Raw genomic sequence first — 20,616 nt, forward strand, 5'->3', positions numbered from 1 at the left:
AGAAAGATATTAGATATCAAACTTACAAACACCAAAAGCCCCCCCCCCCTTTATTTTTTAGGACAATGACAATGCAGCCATTAGAGAAATAGGAGAGGGATTTGACACAAGGAAATATAAATTGTAATTATATAATGATGGGTGTTACCTGGATTTATTGTGGTGATCATTTTGTAACAGACATATATTAAATCATCATGTTGTAAACCTGAAACTAATATAATGTTATATGCCAATGATACCTTAATTAAAAAATTAATGTTATTTGAGGTTTACTATCAAAAATGAAAATAATTGAGGAGAATATGCATATTTAGATTGCTCTCACTGATCATTTCTCATGACATAAATAAAGGAAAAGAATTATTTACATTCCTTGCAGAAGCACTAGTCTGCACTTAGGCAAAAACAACCAAGTCATGTAACTGAAGGCCTAGAGACAAATCTAACACAAGACACAGCTGGTCCCAGAAACGCACATAATATCTACATACGGGATGTCTGGATTGCCTCTTTCCATCTTGCAGCAGACTCTCCTACCGATGGATCAGGATGCCACTGGTAGACGTAATTCATTGTCTTTCCAGTTTGGCAACAATAGAGAAAAAGAATATTGTCCAATAATTCCATAAAAAATATGATGGACTCTGATCATCCCATTCTTTCATAGTTATGGGTGAGGCGAGGTGTGCTGAATGCTTAGGCTTATGTTAACGGGCCACTTCTGTGCCTGGGCTCAGCCTGGGCTTCAGTGTTTATTCCCACCACTAGAAAAACAAATTCACTTGCTAGAAGGGTAAAAGAGTGGGTGAAGGGGAAAGAATGCTAGATAATGCAAAATGAGTATATAGATCCACCTTAGCATGAAGATTAGGTGGCCACATTAACCTCTGAAATATCATCTCAATGATCATATCCCAAAAATCTTGGGGGGAAATGACAATTTAAGGCTTTCATTCAAATTGGCAGGGGGCCAATTTCTGGTTTGAGACAAAAGCAATTTTTATCTTGAAAGCAAGGGGATGATTTCTGTTTCTTTTTAAAAGCGCCTAAGGTGTGGAATCTTCTGAAGATTACTGTAGGTTATTTCTTGTGGTTTATCCATATTAGGTATATCAATTTATCTGGGATTATTATGATAAGATTGTTTTCATGAATTATCATCATTTGTCTTGCCTCTCAAAATGTATTTTCATTCAGTTAATATATACTTGTAGAAAACATTATGAAACATTGGATTGATAAAACATGTAAGTTAAAAGATGGATTTTTCACTTTTCGATATTATTTGCCAAATACCCTTTTCAGTAGAGTTTCTCAAAAATCCTGTTCACATGCACATTTTCTGGAATATTTAAAAAATAATAGCAAAGGTAATTTTAACTTATAATGGGAAATTATATTCTTTTTTTAAAGATTTATTATTTATGCACATAAGAGCTGGGGTACAGGCAGACTTGTTGGGGGGTGAACGGACTCACCAGAGACAGAGTGGGGAACAGAACAGGCAGATCGACCTAAGTACATGGCTGAGGGGAGCAGTGGGTGAGTCAGGAGAGGTCTGCTGCTCCATGTGGCTTGCTCCCTGGCTGGCCAGGGCATCAAACTTGTGCTGCAGAGGCTGTGGACAGCTTCATAGGTTGCGTCTTAATCCCCTGCGCCATCAGGGAGGCCTGGAAATTATGTTCTTAATATAATTTTTGAATAACAATTTTATAATAGCATTGATGTATATACTCCCTCTCTTTTTCTATTGCTTTAATTCTTGAAGAAAAAATATAGTGTTAGAGCCCTCCACAAACCACACAACATGGTGAATTGCAAAATTCATAATTAATGCTTTCATGTAATAAGGATGCAATATTTTATACTTGATCTTAGCCAAAAGGCCAAGAAGCGGTGGATGCAATATTTTATTTATACTATTCTAGAATATAGGTGTCTTCTTTTAGCATCCTGGAAGAGATAGTATTATCAATGTCCCAGAGGAATAATAATGGAAAAGTGCATTTGGCAGTTTTCTCATCTAATTAATAAGACATGATGAGGTTAAGGGACTTCTTTCAGGAGACTTATGATTTATGCTTCAATGCATAACCTTTGGAACCACTTTGGAGCCACTAAATAAGCCGTCCCTCATTTCACTTTGTGGGCGAGGGTCACTTGGCCTCTCAGCCAGATTTGTACTGCCTATGAGCCTGATTCTGGCTGTCTGGTAATCAAAGTAATTTGAATGCAATGAAAAGGAATGGAATTAAACAGTAGGCATGCAAGGTACTGACACATATCCTAGCTTCTAGTCCTAATTCTGCAATTCCAACTTTCAAGAAGCATAGCCCATGTCAAATTGCTCAGTAATATTTACTTCTCATTTTTTTCCGCCATATCAATAACTAGCTCTTGTCACCTTCAAAGCACTTCACAAACATTAAGTAATCTCAGATTACACACTCTGTTCTTTGCGTTTATTTTGACCAGCTGTCAGAGAAGGCAATTTATTTCCCCACCACTGTTTTATTCCTCTTGGCTCTGTGTAGTTTCTGCAGTAAATTTGAATGGAATATGAAAGGTACAACTTAGTGTGTTTCCATAACAAAGGCAACACATCATTTGCTTAAAGGAGGATAACCTTCAGATTACTTTCAATTGTTGCAGCTGAATACTCAGAATATATTTTGATCATCTTTAAATCTTGATTAACTGAAAATTTTGAGTGTGAAGACAAAGAAAATAGGGGAAAAATTAAAATCCTTTTGTATTAAGCATCATTTCATTCAAAATATTATATCATAGAGGAAGGGGCGGAGCAACATGGCGGCGAGGAGACGCTGCGAGTAAGATCTCCCATTAAAAAAAGTTAATAGGGAGGAAAAGCGGCAGGTCCCAGTGAGAACTGGGACACGGAAGATAAACGGACGACTCCAGCAAACTGCCCGAAGAAGAAAGTTGCCATAAAAGAGGACGAGAAGGGAGGGAAGCGCAGAACCCTGCTCCCCTCCCCCGCCCACAGAGGCGGCACTCTCCGACCTGCAGAGACCAGGGAAACAACAAACCAAAACGCCCAACAAGAAAAACGGACGCAGCAAGCGGGACTGTGAGTGGAAAGGAACTATTTCAGCCACCACACCCCGTGAACGGGAGCTGAGGCGAACCCTGCAGGATCCGCCGCGGAGGTGAGCTCCACACGCCATTAAAAAGAGAGCCCCGCCCCCCAGGAGGAGACCAGCACCAGCACACAGCCCCGGCCGCCCGGTAAGCTTGCGCGAAAGCGGCGCTCGGATTGCAGCTGCCCAGGCCCCTGTGCCTGCGACCTAGGCTTGCGGGGAGACGGCGGAGGCCCTCCCTGAGTGAGCAGGAACAAGGTGCCCAGGCAGGGGAGCGGGATTCAAAAGGCGCCATTCCCGCGCCACTGATCTGGGCTACAGCCCGCGTCCTGGAACTGAGGGCTTTGGAACTGAGACCCGGGCGAGGCCCTCCCTGAGTGAGCAGGAACAAGGCGCCCAGGCAGGGGAGCGGGATTCAAAAGGCGCCATTCCCGCGCCACTGATCTGGGCTACAGCCCGCGTCCTGGAACTGAGGGCTTTGGAACTGAGACCCGGGCGAGGCCCTCCCTGAGTGAGCAGGAACAAGGCGCCCAGGCAGGGGAGCGGGATTCAAAAGGCGCCATTCCCGCGCCACTGATCTGGGCTACAGCCCGCGTCCTGGAACTGAGGGCTTTGGAACTGAGACCCGGGGCACGAAATTAGGGGCGTGGGTTCCCCACGACGGTGGGGCACAAGGCAGACACAGCACCCCAAAGCTGTTGAGGTGTACCCTACCATCCCCGCTCTGCTCCCTGTCCCACGGGGTGGAAAATCAGCTCCCCAAGGGCTCTAGGAGAGATCTCTGGTGCCACCTAGCGACTTGACCCCAGCACAGGCTACTGAAGGAGCTACTGGCCAGCTGGGGAGTTAGCCCACACCGGGCCCCTTCTGAACAAGTAGTCTGAGCCCACAGGGAGAGTGAGCACCCACAGCCGGGGCAGACCAGGCGCGCAGAAGAGTGTGCCTGAGACCAGAAGCGCAGGGAGTGTGTCCCACATCACCATTTTAGAACAGGGACATTTCTTCAGTAAAGACTACCTGCAGAAGGCTTCCTCAGGAGCCAGAGGTGAGCGGGGGAAGTTCGCCCACGCCAGACCCCCTCTGGCCTGCAGTCCAAGCCCAGAGGGAAGCAGGAACCCACCGCCGGGGCAGACCAGGCGCACAGGGGAGTGTGTCCCCACATCGGCATTTTAGAACAGGGACCTTTCTCCAGTAAAGGCTGCTTGAAACTGACAGATGACTCCTGGAAGAACCAGAGGGGAACAGAGAAGCCCACCCAAGATGCCGGCAAGTCCCAACAACACAGTGTCCCAACGCATACGGCAAATTAGAAAACAGACAGTAGGGAGGAGAAGAACCACACGCAACCTAGCAACTCTCCAGAGAAAAAGCACACCACAAAAAGAAAGCCAGCCCCCAGATTGCAACGACAATAACTTGGAAGAATTTCTGAGCCTTCCAGAAAGAGAATTTAAAATTGCCGTGATTAAAAAACTGACAGAAGTCATAAAGGAAAACAATGATAAGGGAAAAATAATCAACGATCAGAAGAATGCAATTGAGTCCCTAGAGAGGGAAAACAATGGTCAGAAGAAAGAAATTGAGTCCCTAAAGAGGGAAGTAAAAGAAATGCAGGAGATCAAAGAATTAATGGAAGAACTAAAGAATTCTGGGAAAAGCAATGAAAGCAGAATAGATGAAATGGAAGAACGAATAAGTAATCTTGAAGACACAGAAATAAAAAGAACCAAAACAGAAAAGGAAAGAGAAGTACGAAGGAAAAAGAACGAAGAAAGACTTCGGGAACTATCTGACTCCATGAGGAAAGGAAATATAAGAGTTATAGGAATACCAGAAGGAGAGGAGAGAGATGTAGGAACAGAGAAAATATTCAAAGAGATAATTGAAGAGAACTTCCCAAATGTGAAGAAGGAGCTGAAAATTGATATACAAGAAGCAAGAAGAACACCAAACTTCCACGACGAAAGGAAAAATACAGCAAGACACATAATAGTAAAGCTCCCAAGAATCCAGGACAAGGAAAAAATAATGAAGCTGGCAAGAGGGAAGAAACAGATAACATTCAAAGGAAAACCAATCAGGCTGACATCAGACTTCTCCGAAGAAACACTACGGGCAAGGAGAGAGTGGAGGGACATAGTCAACAGACTCCAAGAAAACAGATGCCAACCAAGAATACTCTATCCCGCAAAGCTCTCCTTCCTCTTTGAAGAAAGAATATGGACCTTCCCAGACAAACAGAAACTCCGGAATTTCATTGCAACTAAACCCCCACTCCAAAAAATACTACAAGGAGTCCTAAAGCCAGAACCTCAGAGCGACGAATAACAATGAAAGAAGGCCAAAAAAAAAAAAAAGTTATTAAAAGAATAAATAAATAAAATCAAAGGAAAGACAAACACAATGGCAAATACAGATGTTAACATATCAATATTAACTCTAAATGTAAATGGACTAAACTCTTCAATAAAAAGACACAGAGTTGCAGCCTGGATTAAGAAACAAAACCCAACCTTTTGCTGTCTCCAGGAAACACATTTAGCTACAAAAGATAAAAATAGGCTCAAAGTTAAAGGATGGAAAACAATCCTACAAGCAAATGGACCAAAAAAGAAAGCAGGAACAGCTATACTTATATCAGATAAAACAGATTTCAAACTCAAAAAGATAAAAAGAGACCCCAATGGTCACTACATTATGATCAAGGGGACAATACTTCAAGAAGAAATAACACTCATTAACATATACTCACCAAACGAAGGAGCACCAAGATATATCAGACAACTGTTGTCCTCTCTGAAAACAGACATCAGAGAAAACACATACGTAGTGGGAGACTTCAACACACCACTATCAACAATGGATAGATCAACAAGACAAAAAATAAGTAAAGAAACCAAAGCTCTAAATAAAGACCTAGAGCAATTGGGCTTAACAGACATCTATAGAACACTAAACCCCAAAAAAATGGAGTACACATTTTTCTCAAGCGCACACGGATCATTCTCCAGGATCGATCACATACTGGGGCACAAGACAAACATCAACAGATACACCAAGATTGAAATCATATCAACCATCTTTTCTGACCATGAAGGCATCAAACTAGAAATAAACCATAAAAAGAAGGCAAGGAACTTTCCTACCTCATGGAGATTAAAAACCACACTACTGGAAGACCATTGGACTAATGAGGAGATCAAAGAAGAAATTAAAAAATTTTTTGAATTGAACGACAAGGAGGACACCAATATCCTAAATGTATGGGATGCAGCAAAAGCAGTAATAAGAGGAAAATATATAGCAATAGAAGCTCACATCAAGAAACAAGAAAGAACGCAAAGAAACAACCTAATCTCGAAGCTCAAAGATCTAGAAAAAGAACAACAAAAAAACCCCAAAACCAGTAGAAGAAAAGAAATAATAAAAACCAAAGCAGAAATAAATGAAATTGAAACTAAAAAAACAATCCAAAAGATCAATGAAACCAAGAGCTGGTTCTTTGAAAAAATCAATAAAATAGACAAACCCCTAGCCAGGCTCACAAAGGAAAAAAGGGAGAAAGCACAAATAAACAGGATCATCAATGAAAGAGGAGAAATCACAACGGACACAGCAGAAATCAAAAGAATAATCAGTAACTACTATGAACAGTTATATGGAAACAAGTTTAACAATCTAGAGGAGATGGACAAATTCCTACAACTCTACAATCACCCAAAGCTAGATAAAGAAGAAATAGAACACCTAAACAGACCAATTACAATTAGCGAAATTGAAATGGTAATCAAAAACCTCCCCAAAAACAAAAGCCCAGGACCTGATGGATTTACAAATGAATTCTACCAAACATTCAGAGACGAATTAGTGCCTATCCTTCACAAACTCTTCCAAAAAATTGAGAAGGAAGGGACAATACCAAACACGTTCTATGAAGCCAACATTACACTAATACCAAAACCGAACAAGGACAACACAAAAAAGGAAAACTACAGGCCAATCTCCCTAATGAACACTGATGCAAAAATCCTCAATAAAATTTTAGCTATCAGAATCCAACAATGTATCCATAAGATAATTCACCACGACCAAGTAGGATTCATTCCAGGGGCACAAGGATGGTTTAACATCCGAAAATCAATCAACGTTATCCAACACATCAACAAAAAGAAATATAAAAACCATATGATAATATCAATAGATGCTGAGAAAGCTTTCGACAAAGTGCAACACCCATTCATGATAAAAGCCCTTGAAATTCTTGGGATACAAGGAACATACCTCAACATCATAAAGGCCATCTATGACAAGCCAACAGCCAGTATCATTCTCAATGGTGAAAAGCTGAAAGCAATTCCATTAAGATCTGGAACAAGACAAGGATGTCCACTCTCACCATTGCTTTTCAATATAATACTGGAAGTCCTAGCCAGGGCAATAAGACAAGAGAAAGACATCCAAGGAATCCAAATAGGAAAAGAAGAAGTCAAACTATCACTATTTGCAGACGATATGATATTATACATAGAGAACCCCAAAAACTCCACAGAAAAGCTAATTCAACTCATCAATCAGTTCAGTAAAGTGGCAGGATACAAAATCAACACGCAAAAGTCAGTAGCCTTCCTATACACAAACAATAAATCTGAAGAAGAAGAAATCAAAAAGACCATCCCTTTTGTTATTGAAACAAAAAAAATCAAATATTTGGGAATAAATCTAACAAAAGAGGTAAAGGACCTATACAAAGAAAACTATAAAACACTGTTAAAAGAAATAGAAGAAGACACAAAGAAATGGAGAGACATCCCCTGCTCATGGATTGGAAGAATAAACGTTATTAAAATGGCCATCCTTCCAAAAGCAATATACAGATTCAATGCTATTCCAATCAAAATTTCAATGTCATTCTTCAAAGAAATAGAACAATTATTGATGAAATTCATATGGAATCACAAAAAACCCCGAATAGCCAAAGCTCTCCTGAAAAAAAAAGAAGGGAATGGAGGCATCAGACTCCCAGACTTCAAACTATACTACAAAGCCATAATCATCAAAACCGCATGGTATTGGAACAAGAACAGACATACAGACCAATGGAATCGAATAGAAAATCCAGAAATAAACCCACAGGTTTATGGTCAACTAATCTTTGACAAAGGAGCAAAGACTATGCATTGGAGCAAAGAAAGTTTGTTCAATAAATGGTGCTGGGAAAACTGGGTCGCTACATGCAAAAGAATGAAGCTTGACCACCACCTCACACCATACACAAAAATCAACTCAAAATGGATTAAAGAACTAGACATAAGACCTGAAACCATAAAATATATAGAAGGAAATATAGGCGAAACACTACGTGATTTGCACATCAAAGACATCTTTACAGACACATCACCCAAAGCTGTGATAGTGAAGGCAAAGATAAACAGCTGGGACTATATCAAATTAAAGAGCTTTTGCACAGCAAAAGAGACAATAACAAAAACAAAGAGAAACCCCACCAACTGGGAGAACATTTTTGCACCCAACACTAATGATAAAGGACTGATCACAAAAATCTGCAAAGAGCTGATGAGTCTCAACAACAACAAAGAAAATAATCCAGTCAAAAAATGGGCAGAAGAGCTTAAAAGAAACTTCTCTGAAGAGGAAATGCAAATGGCCAACAGGCATATGAAAAAATGTTCAACATCACTTGTCATCAGGGAAATGCAAATCAAAACTACCATGAGATACCATCTTACACCAGTGAGAATGGCACATATTAAAAAAACTAGCAACAACAAATGTTGGCGAGGGTGTGGAGAAAAAGGAACTCTTCTGCACTGTTGGTGGGAGTGCAAACTGGTCCAACCACTGTGGAAAGCTGTGTGGAGATTTCTGGACCTACTAAACATAGAGCTTCCATATGACCCAGCAATTCCACTCCTAGGTATTTACCCAAAGGACACAGAAACATCAATTCCAAAGAACACCTGCACCCCTATGTTTATAGCAGCACTGTTTACAATAGCTAAGCTTTGGAAACAACCCAAATGCCCAAAAATAGATGACTGGATCAAGAAGATGTGGTACATATATACCATGGAATATTACTCAGCATTCAAAAAAGATAAACACATGCAATTTGCTGCAACATGGATGGCGCTGGAAGGGATCATGCTCAGCGAAATAAGCCAAAAAGAAAAAGAAAAATACCGGATGGTCTCACTCATAGCAGGAATCTAGAAAACTTAAATAAGGGACCAGGAAAATGAATAACTATAAGAAAGTGAAAATCAAAATCAACAAAAAACTATGAACCAGAGACACTTTTAGGGGGGCGGGGGCGGGAGGGGAGGGATTGGGGTCAGAATGGGGGGCTGCAATTGTATGGGGAATATAACAATAAAATTTATAAAAAAAAAAAAAAAAAAAGAAAAAAAAAAAAAAAAAAAAAAACAAAATATTATATCATAAATATTATATCCTAAATTATATCACAAATTATAAATCAAAATATTATATCAAAATATTATATCATAAATATTATATCATAAATGTTGGTAGGATTGCAACATAATATATAAAAATCACATTAATATCTATTATCTAAACATGTGAAATTCATATTTAAACTTATATTCCTGAACTTACATAGATTCTGATTTCTGATAAAAAGGAAAGCTAGACATTCATGTTCCTTTTTCACTTTTCCTGCCTTTAAAAATGTGATCAGGGGCCTCCCTGATGGTGCAGGTGTTAAAGTCTCAGTGCTATCAAGCTATTTCCAGCTACTGCACATGAATTCGATTGCTGGCCAGGGAGTGAACGTACATGGTGAAGCAGACCTCTTCTGCTTCCCCTGCTGCTCCCCTCAGCAGTGTATCTTGGTAGATCTTCCTATTCTGCTCCTCACTCTGTCTCTGGTGAATCCTTTCACCCTCCCCACCTCTGGCCTATACCCCAGTTCTTGTATGTGTAAATAAATAAAATAAATCAGGAGTCAACTAATTTGTATCCCGTGTCAGTAAATTTACTTTTTTCAGTTTCAAAATACCAAACAGTGTGCTTGGTATTGTCTCAGAAATATTCTCTAATGCATAGTTCATTGAAGTAAATCTGAAGTGTAAAAGCAGTTCTTCTGTGTTCTATATAGTGGTGGTAAGAAGGCTTCCAGAGGTTAAAAAACTGGAGATTAGCAACATATCAACTTTCAGGTAGGCTTCTCCTAAATACTTATAATTCACTTACTCTCCTGCAAATCATTATTCTGAAGGTTGGATTCACTTGTAGCCTCACTTGGGTCTTAAATTGCATTTCAAAGCACTCCTATCATTCATCCATTTTCAGAACTGCCATTAGAAATGATGGGAATTTGGCATGAAAATCGATGAGAGGATATGATATGAGTCCTTTCTAATTTTTCCTTCTTTGAGCACCATCTCAAGTATGGTCTGTGAAATTTGTTTTTTAAAGGTATTTTTCCATCTTGCTATCATTTCAAGTAAATTGAGTTCATGAACTTGGGGTATGTATTCACATAGCTTTTCAGGAAAGAAAAGACATTCATTGTCATTGTTAATTTCTACTTATAAGAAATTATTTCAGCACCTCATCAACTTCTATATCTTAAAAATACGGGCCTAGATGTACCATTTTCATCTAAAAATAATCGTGAGTTATGTTTGGTTATTATTAACACTTGCTAATATGTACACTTAAATATTTTATTTTCTTCCCCTATGTTAGTCAGATAATTTGTTATTTATCTTATTTTTCTCAGAAGGATAGTACCATTTTATGAATAAAGAAAAAAATAAGGTTTAATTAGCTAGAGTACTTAATTTTGCATGTAAAATTAAAAAAGTTTTCATATCTTCCCCCAGCATCTAAAAATTGTTTTCTGAACTGGATTAAGGGTTTGTACTCTAAGTACCATTTGAAGGGTCCTTCACGTCTGTTTGAAGATTCAAACTCTTTCTAGTTTGAAAAATTTATATTATAATGAAATAACATTATAGATCATCCCTCTTAATTTTCTTAATGGGGCAAGATAGCCTCCATTACTATGAATAAATTAGAATATATGTCCCTCTTTCCCTGTAGCATAAGAAATAATAATTGACAAGGAAATTTTGGAGGGCATGATGGAGTCCTTTTTTGTTTCCCTGAAATTATCTTAGCCAATTATGCATGCTTACTAAATGGAAATGAATTTCCGCATTTGAAGGAAATTCCCTTGACCTTTATTTCTAAGGTTAATCCTACCCTTCTACTTTCCCTTATAATGAGTGTAGTGGCCACAATCATCATCATGTAGTAGCGCTGGAGTGGTGGTGATAGTAACAATGATATGCTAATGGTTATAAAAATTATAATAATGTAGTTTAGCTGTTATTGTGTAGGCATTTGTTGAATAAATCTGTGTAGCAGAAAATATTCCCATCTGTTGACATGAGTTATTTCTCCTCCATCATAAAGTGAAATTGAGTCTTATCAACCTCATTCCTGAGATCTAGATGCTTCCCACTCACAGTGGTATAGTCGTGAGGTGTAGTTGTGACCTTCTAGCCATTCAGCTAAGGCAGAGGGAGCTAGGAGCTAATACTGATTTTTCTTGTCCATAAAAATGATGGTATAACATTTTTACATTACGTTGTCCATAACAAAGACCCAATTAAAGAAGGTAAGACAAGAGTCTGAAAGGTTGAAAGGAGTCCTTTCACTATACTCTGAAGTTTTCAAACAGTACAAAGAATTCCTCTCAGCTTTTAAAAGATGAAAAACCTTTCAGAAATTATTTAACACATTCTAAGAATAAATATGAGTTAGGTGAAATTTATTTTGTGAAAAACGTTAGAGGTTTGAAAATTTAGAGTTTGCTTGTTTATTTGGAAATGTAAGTTTAATGATAAATAGTGAAATTGAAAATGTGTGATAATCAGGATATGAGTAATCAAAATTTTATTTTTGTGATGTTTATTAAATTATTATAGACAATGTGGTCCATATCTTAAATATATGAAATATTATTAAGTTGTGATTTGGGCAAAAATATTTATTATTAAGAATGTAAATTTCTTTTTAGTATTGAATTATTTGTTACATATTAATTTATGATTGGAAATACAAATCTCTTACATTTTCTGATAGGTCTTGAAATCTTAAATATAAAATGAAATACTTATTTCATAATCTATTTTCTTCTAGATTAAAGTTTCTATGAATCAAGGGTTCTCAATATAATGAGATAATGCTTCATTTCCACTGGGCTGGTGAGGGGACGTATTTCTTACGTCAGTGATTTTATAGGAGAAAAATGTACAGTAAAGTTTACAAGATAGAAATTACAAGGCAAAAATAAACATATATAAAGCTCATATCTAGTAATTATAAATGCAAATGAAGCTAATTTTTTTCTTCTATATTCCCGCAAATATTCTGTGCACTGATAATACTTGGTATGGTAAAGGAAACAGACTATTGACTTATAAAATTTTCAAAAATAATGGTAAATTCAAAATTATACATTTTCTCAAAAGTTATAAAAGCAATTATTTGTCCCACAAATTCTATATTTTTTTCTAATTAAATAATTGTTAATGAGTGCTGAGAAAATTTCTGCTTTTGACTGCATTATTCAAACCACAAAATGACAGGTCATATAGCCACTTAACTTTTTTTAAGGAATGCATAATGGCAATTATTATATGTTGCCTAATAAAAAACATAAAGGACAATGTGATGATGATTTATCAAAAACAAATAAAGCATTTATATATATTATGTATGCACAAAAATTATGTATAAATAGAAAAACATATCAACAGTAGTTTCTGGGTGGTGAGATTACAAATGATCACCTATTCATTTATTTTGCTATTTTTTATATTTTTGAATTTTATTTCATAAATATGTACTCTTTTAGGAATAAAAATTTACTGAATATAATAAGATTTTTCAACATTATTATTTTGATCTTCTATACCCATGCACCAATAAAGCAATGAATAACTGTACTTGAAGGGTCAATTATGTAGTTAAACTATGATATCCAGAGGAATTTCATACATTCAAGCTATTTGATCAAGGATTTTGATTCTCCCTTTGGGGTAGATATTTTTGCTTACATTCAGAACTGACATATCAGCTTAAACAAAGGCAAAAGGTGGCAAAAAAAAACCCAGTGCTCTGGGGGTGGTGGTAAGGAAGGTGGTGGTGGTGGTAAGGAAGAAGCAAGAAACTTCACCCATAACTCCCAGTTCTCTGGGTGTGGTGGTAAGGAAGAAGCAAAAGTGACTGGAGATGTTAACAATATCTGTGGCCTGGATGATATGGAGCTTGGGAGATTAGGAAGGTTGATTATGAAAAAACTTGGATTTAGGATGGAGGATAAGTTCTGAGGAAGATATAATATAGCAGCAAGGGGAGATATATGGCCTCTCTCTAAGGTGTATTGTATACAGAAAATGGGTAACAATTTATGTATGTAGTCTGTGTTTTTAGCCATCAATATTTGATGTGAATTTCTAAATGGTAATTCTTCTTTCTGAATTTGTCATTAGGCAATGCATCTACTACCACAACTGTGATAGACAACAAGAATGGATCTGTGCCCAAGTCCCCTGGAAAAATGCTGAAGAGGACAGTCACAGAAGACATAGTGACAACCTTCAGCTCCCCAGCAGCCTGGCTTCTAGTCATCGCTCTGATAATCACGTGGTCAGCTGTTGCTGTTGTGATGTTTGATTTAGTTGATTACAAAAACTTTTCAGGTAAGATCCATGAAATTTGATTTTTAAATGGAAAGAAACAGTGCTTTCTTTACTTCTGTCTCTATACCTCTTCACCTCATCTTAGTTTGAGAAATAATGTACCTCATTTGAACATGCTTGAAAGATATTGAAGTTGTTTGCTACTTCACATTTCCTATTCATGCTCCTTCTTTGTTAGACTCGTTGATTCCAAAATGAGATTGAGTTGCTTATTTGTAGATGTGAACAAAGGTTGACTGTTCCAATTTCATAAAGATAATGATTAAAAAGCTTGAATGGAAATTTAGTTTGAAAACTAGGACTTTATACCAAACATAATAAAGGATAATTTGTAGGTTTTACACTTGGCAATATAAAACAACCAAACCAAAATAAATCTTTTGGACACATGGAAAATCACATAATTTTATAGCCTTTTACCATCTGCTTCAAGCTTCCTTTCCAGAGTACTTTGCTCCTCCCACAAAAGCATCCTATTTTGAGTTCCTGAAAATAGAGTGTTAAGAGAATTTTCCTAGAATTACTTGTAATGAGATACTACATCTTGAGTGTCCATGTGTTCTTATGGATGTGGGGTAAAATAGGAATAAACAAGTGAGGAAAGATACATTTTTCATTATGGTGTATTCATTCTCTGAGTATATATTTCATCTATCTCCTTGTTCAAGGTCTTTGTTTATTTTTTTAAATTATATTTGTCTATTTCCACATCTGACATGCTCTATTGACTGTGAGTTCCTTCAGGGAAGAAATTAGTCAGGTGCTCAATAAATATTAAATGAATAGAAGAATGTATTTATGCTTATCGCTTTTTACCACAAGCAAAAACATTTCATTAACCTTTCACTGTGCTTTTTCATATTTGTACCCCCTCCCATTTTCTTTCTCTGGTAGGTATAGAATCAGTAGGACCCAGGAAATACATAAATTGTGAGCTGCATTCTACGTATACAGGGATTTTCTATTTTTCATTGTAATACTTTATACATTCAACAGTTATTCACAAACCTGTTATATATGCCAGTAAATAGCTATGTTGAAAGAAATAGAAGTCTAATATCACAAAGTCATAAGGCTGAGGCACTTGGGTTCATTGATACAGGTGTGGTTGGTATGGTCTGCTGTACAGTGGCAGCTGGGCTACAATGAGCATCACCTAACAGGTAGGCTAATCAACCAAGGTATAAAGGGCTATTTATCCAGAGCCATAAATCTATAGTCTAAATAGGCTAGACAGGGCCTGCCTAGTGGTGCAAGGGATTAAGCACAGCACTATGAAGCTATCTGCAGCCTCTGCAGCACATCTCAATCCCTGGCCTGCCAAGGAACTATCCACATGGTGCAGCAGACCTCTCATCATGACCGCTGCTCCCCTTAGCAGTGTATTTCAGTTAGTCTCTCTGTTCTGTTCCCCATTCTTTCTCTGGTGAGCCCTCCCACCCACCGCACCTCTGGCCTATATGCCAGTTCTTGTATGCATAAATAAATAAATCTTAAAATAAATAGGCTAGACATTGAGCCTTTACATATTGTGCTAAATAGTATATACTCTTAAGTATTTTCTATATTGTAAAATGTGACCTCTTAAAGAATATACAATGGGAATGACTGTATAAAAGTATGACCCAGAATTTCAACTGAAAAATATTTGGTTACATTACCCTAATTAATTTCATTTCCCTTGAGCCTATATTTACGGTGGCATTTCATTTATTCCTTTTTTTAAATATCATTTATTTAAATTTTACAACCAAATAATCGCAAAATATAGACTTGTATTTTTACAAGGGGTATATTTCAGAAGATGTAAATCTAATATTTGTAAAGTTAAAACTTTAATAAGTATACTACAGGTTATTTTGAGTATGTTCTTAATTTATAAAATGAGCAACTTCCTATAGACTTTCAGATTAGAGACTTAGATGTAAGAAACACATTGTGCTTTGGAGCTTCCCTGGGCCACTGTAATTAAGAGTTAAGGATTTTTTTTTTTTTTTTAAGATTTTTATTTATTTATTTACACAAGAACCGGGGTATAGGCCAGATTCGCGGGAGGGTGAGAGGATTCACCAGAGACAGAGTGGGGAACAGAACAGGCAGACTGACTGAAATACACTGCTGAGGGGACCAGTGGGCCAGACAGGAGAGGTCTGCCGCACCATGTGGGACCCTCGCTGACCGGCAGGGATTGAACCTGCACTGCAGAGGCTGCAGACAGCTTCACAGTGCTGCGCTCAACCGCCTGCGCCACCAGGGGAGGCCCTAACGATAATGTTTTGTTATTGGTCTTTCACTGTTAGGGGGAAAAAAAAACCCTCCATATTACTACTACTTCATTTCTTTCAAGTAGTAATTATTAAAAACACCTTCCATGAGAGAGATCACCTCTAGTTTTTTATATTTATTAATGAACTACCTAAATATCCATGCCTACAAACAAAAACCTGCAAGTCATCTTTTAAATCTGCTTGGCACCTGATCAGTCACCATATTCTCCGCTGGCTAAACCACAGATATCTCTTAAATTTGCCTTCTCTTACTACTATGGTCTCCATTACCTCACCCCAGACCCTGAGTCTTTTGAGGGGATGAATACAATTTCTTTTTGTTCCTCTCATCCAATCTCTCCCCTTTAACAGTGCTGCAAAGGTGTCTTCATTAAACACAATATCATCAAGTATTTCCTATTGCCTAAGGACAATTTTCTTGGCATGAAATTCAAGTTCTTGACTTAGCGCTTTATTTTCAATTTATTAGTCAGCTCATGTATCCTGTTTTCCAGCGATAGTTCCGACAGTTCTTGCCTGCTTCTCTTCCCCGTGAAAATATATTCTCATTTCCTGCTGCCTTTGTTTAAACTGTTACCCCATATGCCCCCTAGGATAGCAGGAAGTATAGTAAAATAGTTGAGAATGTGATTTCTCTGGTGCTGATTTCTCGGGTATTAAATCGAGACCTAACTGCTGCTAGCTGATGTTAGAAAAGTCACTTAACCTCTCTTTGTCTCAGTTTCATTATCTATAAGATGTGGATAGTAGTACCTGTGAAATAAGACTATTGAGAAAATTATAAGAGGAATATATTTGAAGGACTTAGAACAAAATCTGGTTTATCGTGAGTACTGTATAAGTATTAAGATCACTAGGAGAGACTCATTTTCTATCTATAGAACTGTTATTCATCCTGTAAATCCTACCGTTCATTTTGAAACATTTTTCAACTTCCTAAAAAGAATTTGCTACCTTACTTTCAATCCATTATTATCTTATGGGTCCTTGTAGTAAAAACAGTTAAAATATTATATTCTAATATCTGTTTACTTGTCCATCTCACTTAGAAGAATATTTTGTAAAGATTATCTATTGAAGTTTAATAACCTTAAAACTAAGTTTCTTAAAACATCAATAACTATAATTTCATACAATTACTGAGATAGGAATTTGGAATGGCTTAGCTGGGTGGTTCTCGAGATATATCTTGACGTTGCAGTAAAGACATTGGCTGGGGCTGCAGACATTTGAAAGATTTTCTATTGTGGTGGAATCATGGCAAGATGCTCACTCAGATGATGCCAGATTAGTGCTGGTGTGTCCTCCCAACATTCAGGAAGACACTTCTTCCCTCAGAGCAAGTGATCCAAGAAAGAGCAAGGCTTGACCCACAATGCCTGTTTTGACCTAGACTTAAAAGACACAGTCATTTCTGCAAAGTCCATGTGGTTACAATGGCCAGACCTGTTTATTGTTGGGAAAACTACAGGAGGGTATAAATACCAGCAGGCAAGGACCATCGGTGTCCATTTTGGAGACTGACTATGACATATTTCACTCTCAAAAATTATGTTTCTCAGTTACACATATTTAAAGACATGTTTATATATAAGGGATTGCCATGTTATACTTCAGTTGACTAAGAGGTATTATAATTATAGCAGATGCAAGGAGAAACATGTGTTGAGATGACTAGCACTATGATACCTTATCTAGGAAGACAAATGTTCACCAAAAGATTCTAAGTCAAAAAAATTCACAAACCTAAAATTTTAAAAGACAAGTATATAAATTCTTCATATATGGAGCTTAATAATTTTAATTAATAACATTTAAATGATCAATTTCTGGAACTAAAAGAATATAAGTTCAAGTACTTGTTACAATTATAACATAAGACTTTTGACTCATATTAACTGGCTGGATGGGATATATCCACCTAGTAAATTTCTATTTTTTTTTTTTCTGTTTAGTCGGTTGTAACTTGCCTTTGTTATGTTAATTCCCCAAGGGAGAAAAATTGCTTCAAATATTTTCAAAACATGGTACTCATGTTTTTAATATTATTATTAATTGATACATTTTGAATATTTATTTTGTATATATTTATTGTTTTATTATTATGATATGATGAGTCTTTTGTACTATACAATTGTCTTTGAAATATACACTGTTAACATTTTACAAAGACTATTGGTAGAGGAAAGCATACTGGAATAACTTGAAGGTCAGACAGGGCAACTGTCCTTGGGCTCTAAATTACTCTCTGATGCTTTAGAGAAGGAGATAAACACTTCAAATGCATTAAGTATTGTTTATAGAGAAGTGAAAAATCTATTTTCATAAGCAAGTACTCTACTGTGTTAGAATGATTCTTCTCTGGGCAACCTTCACAATTCCTTATTTTTTTAATTCAATAATATTGACCCAGATATAATATATTTGTGAGCAATTGTGGAATTAGCTTTTATGGTCTTTCACAAGACTTGGGTTCATGCTACTACTCTATAACCTACAAGCTGACATTGCTAAGAATTTATATTTGCATGTGTGTGAAATGGTGATAGCACTTTGCTTTCCGTTCTGCAAAATCTGTGACTTTTATACTTACATCAAATAAGACAAATTTTAGGACACCAAACAAAAAATCCCAACCAAAAAATATATTTTACCTACTCTCATTTCTTACAAAATATAATGTCAATATTCAAACAATGCCATGGTGGATTTGTCAGTTTGAGCAAAGTAGAATAACTATGAGCAATGTAGAATAACGGATTTATCATATGACAGATGCATTCCTATTAGCTGATTAATTCATCTATATAAGGCTGTTGCAATGTGTTGGGGTGGGTTGTAAGTCAGCAGCATGGAAGTTGGCATAAAAAGGGAGGTAAATAATTTTTTTAATTTTTTAAAGATTTATTTATTTATGCATACAAGAGCTGGGGTACAGGCCAGAGGTGTGGGGCATGAGAGGATTCACCAGAGACAGAGTGAGGAACAGAACAGGCACATTGACTGACGTACACTGCTGAGGGGAGCAGCAGGTGAGTCAGGAGAGGTCTGCTGCGTCATGTGGGTTGCTCCCTGGCAGGCCGGGGATCTAACTCCTGCTACAGAGGCTGTGGACAACTTCATAGGTTGTGTCTTAACCCCTTGTGTCTCCAGGGAGGCCCCTAAGGGGGAAATTTTGTCCTTTATTCTTCTACATTCTTAACTAAGGTCCTTTTAACAAAAAACAATTTAACAAGAGAAAAACATTCAAATGTATTTAATATAAGCTTTATGTGGTAACAGGATTCTTCATAGGAAGTGAAGATGATCACCAGCAGTTAAATATGAGTGTTTCACTACTATCTTTGATGAAGAGTACAAAGTGGAGGGAAAATGTATACAGATAAAAAGGGGTATGAACTAAGTATAATAAAGTGGAGGAAACAACAAAGCTTGCTCATTCAGATTCCTTTGGGTGTTGGAAATAAGATTATTCCCTTTTTGGGCTTCCCTGGTGGTGCAAGGGGTTAAGCACGGCACTGTGAAGCTATCTGCAGCCTTGAGTTTGATCCCACCAGCCAGGGAGCTACCCACATGGCATAGCAGACCTCTCCTGTCTCACCTGCTGCTCCTCTCAGCAGTTTGTTTCAGTCAGTCTGCCTGTTCTGTTTCCCACTCTGTCTCTGGTGAACCTTCTCACCCACCAGCATCTCTAGCCTGCACCCCAGTTCTTGTATGCGTAAAATATATCTTAAAAAAAAAAAAGAATTCACTTATTTAAAAAAAAAAAAGATTATTCCCTTCTTCCTGGAATAGGGAGGTATAAGTAATATACCTCTAACATGAGGATTTTAAGACCTGAGAAAGGGGAAGATCAGAATGCCCTTATTGTACATACCATTTCCCAAATTCCTTGAGCTGAAAGCATCTAATATGCCAAGGAGCCATATTTTTGGATTTTTTGGAATTGCAAAGGGCAGAAGGAAACAAAGAACATAGTAAAGACTAAGAACAAAGTAGCAACCTCATTTGTCTCTCATCACCTCAAATTATGATAACATGAGTCTTCCACCCAGGGAGCACACAAGGACTGGCCAGGATTTGGAAATGCTGAAAGATACATACTAGTGGTAACAGGAAGAAACTCTGTGGGCTTCTACCACAACTCAACAAGATCAACCAGAATATCTATCCAATAATGTGCAAAGGTGGTAATAGAAAATAAATAATGGCAATTACTTATTTCTTGCCATCAAAAGCTTGCACAAATTTCTCTTGTGCTCAACTATGACCTGAACCTCACATGTAAAAGAATTCTGGGAAATGTCCCAACTTAGTGATTAAAGCCACCACATAAGATGATTATTTAATTTATCATCCCAAAACATCATACTTTCAAGAGTAAAATGAAAAGCAATTAATATTTACTGGTACAAACCAACAGACATTATCTTTTTTGACTTTAGTCCCTTTGTTGAAGATAAA

General features: G+C 37.3%; 1 protein-coding gene across 1 annotated transcript in view; it reads left to right on the forward strand.

The window, feature by feature from the left end:
• Window positions 1–497: 497 nt before the first annotated feature.
• Window positions 498–20,616, forward strand: part of TRDN (triadin) — a gene marked incomplete at both ends in the record, with an annotated part of 274,757 nt that continues 254,638 nt past the window's right edge. Inside the window, 2 exons of the mRNA XM_084258151.1 lie at window positions 498–567; window positions 13,655–13,864. Coding sequence (XP_084114277.1) covers window positions 498–567; window positions 13,655–13,864 — 280 coding nt within the window. The remainder of the gene's footprint in view (window positions 568–13,654; window positions 13,865–20,616) is intronic.

Source organism: Talpa europaea, assembly GCF_964194135.1.
Source record: "Talpa europaea genome assembly, chromosome: 2".
Lineage (NCBI taxonomy): Eukaryota > Metazoa > Chordata > Mammalia > Eulipotyphla > Talpidae > Talpa > Talpa europaea.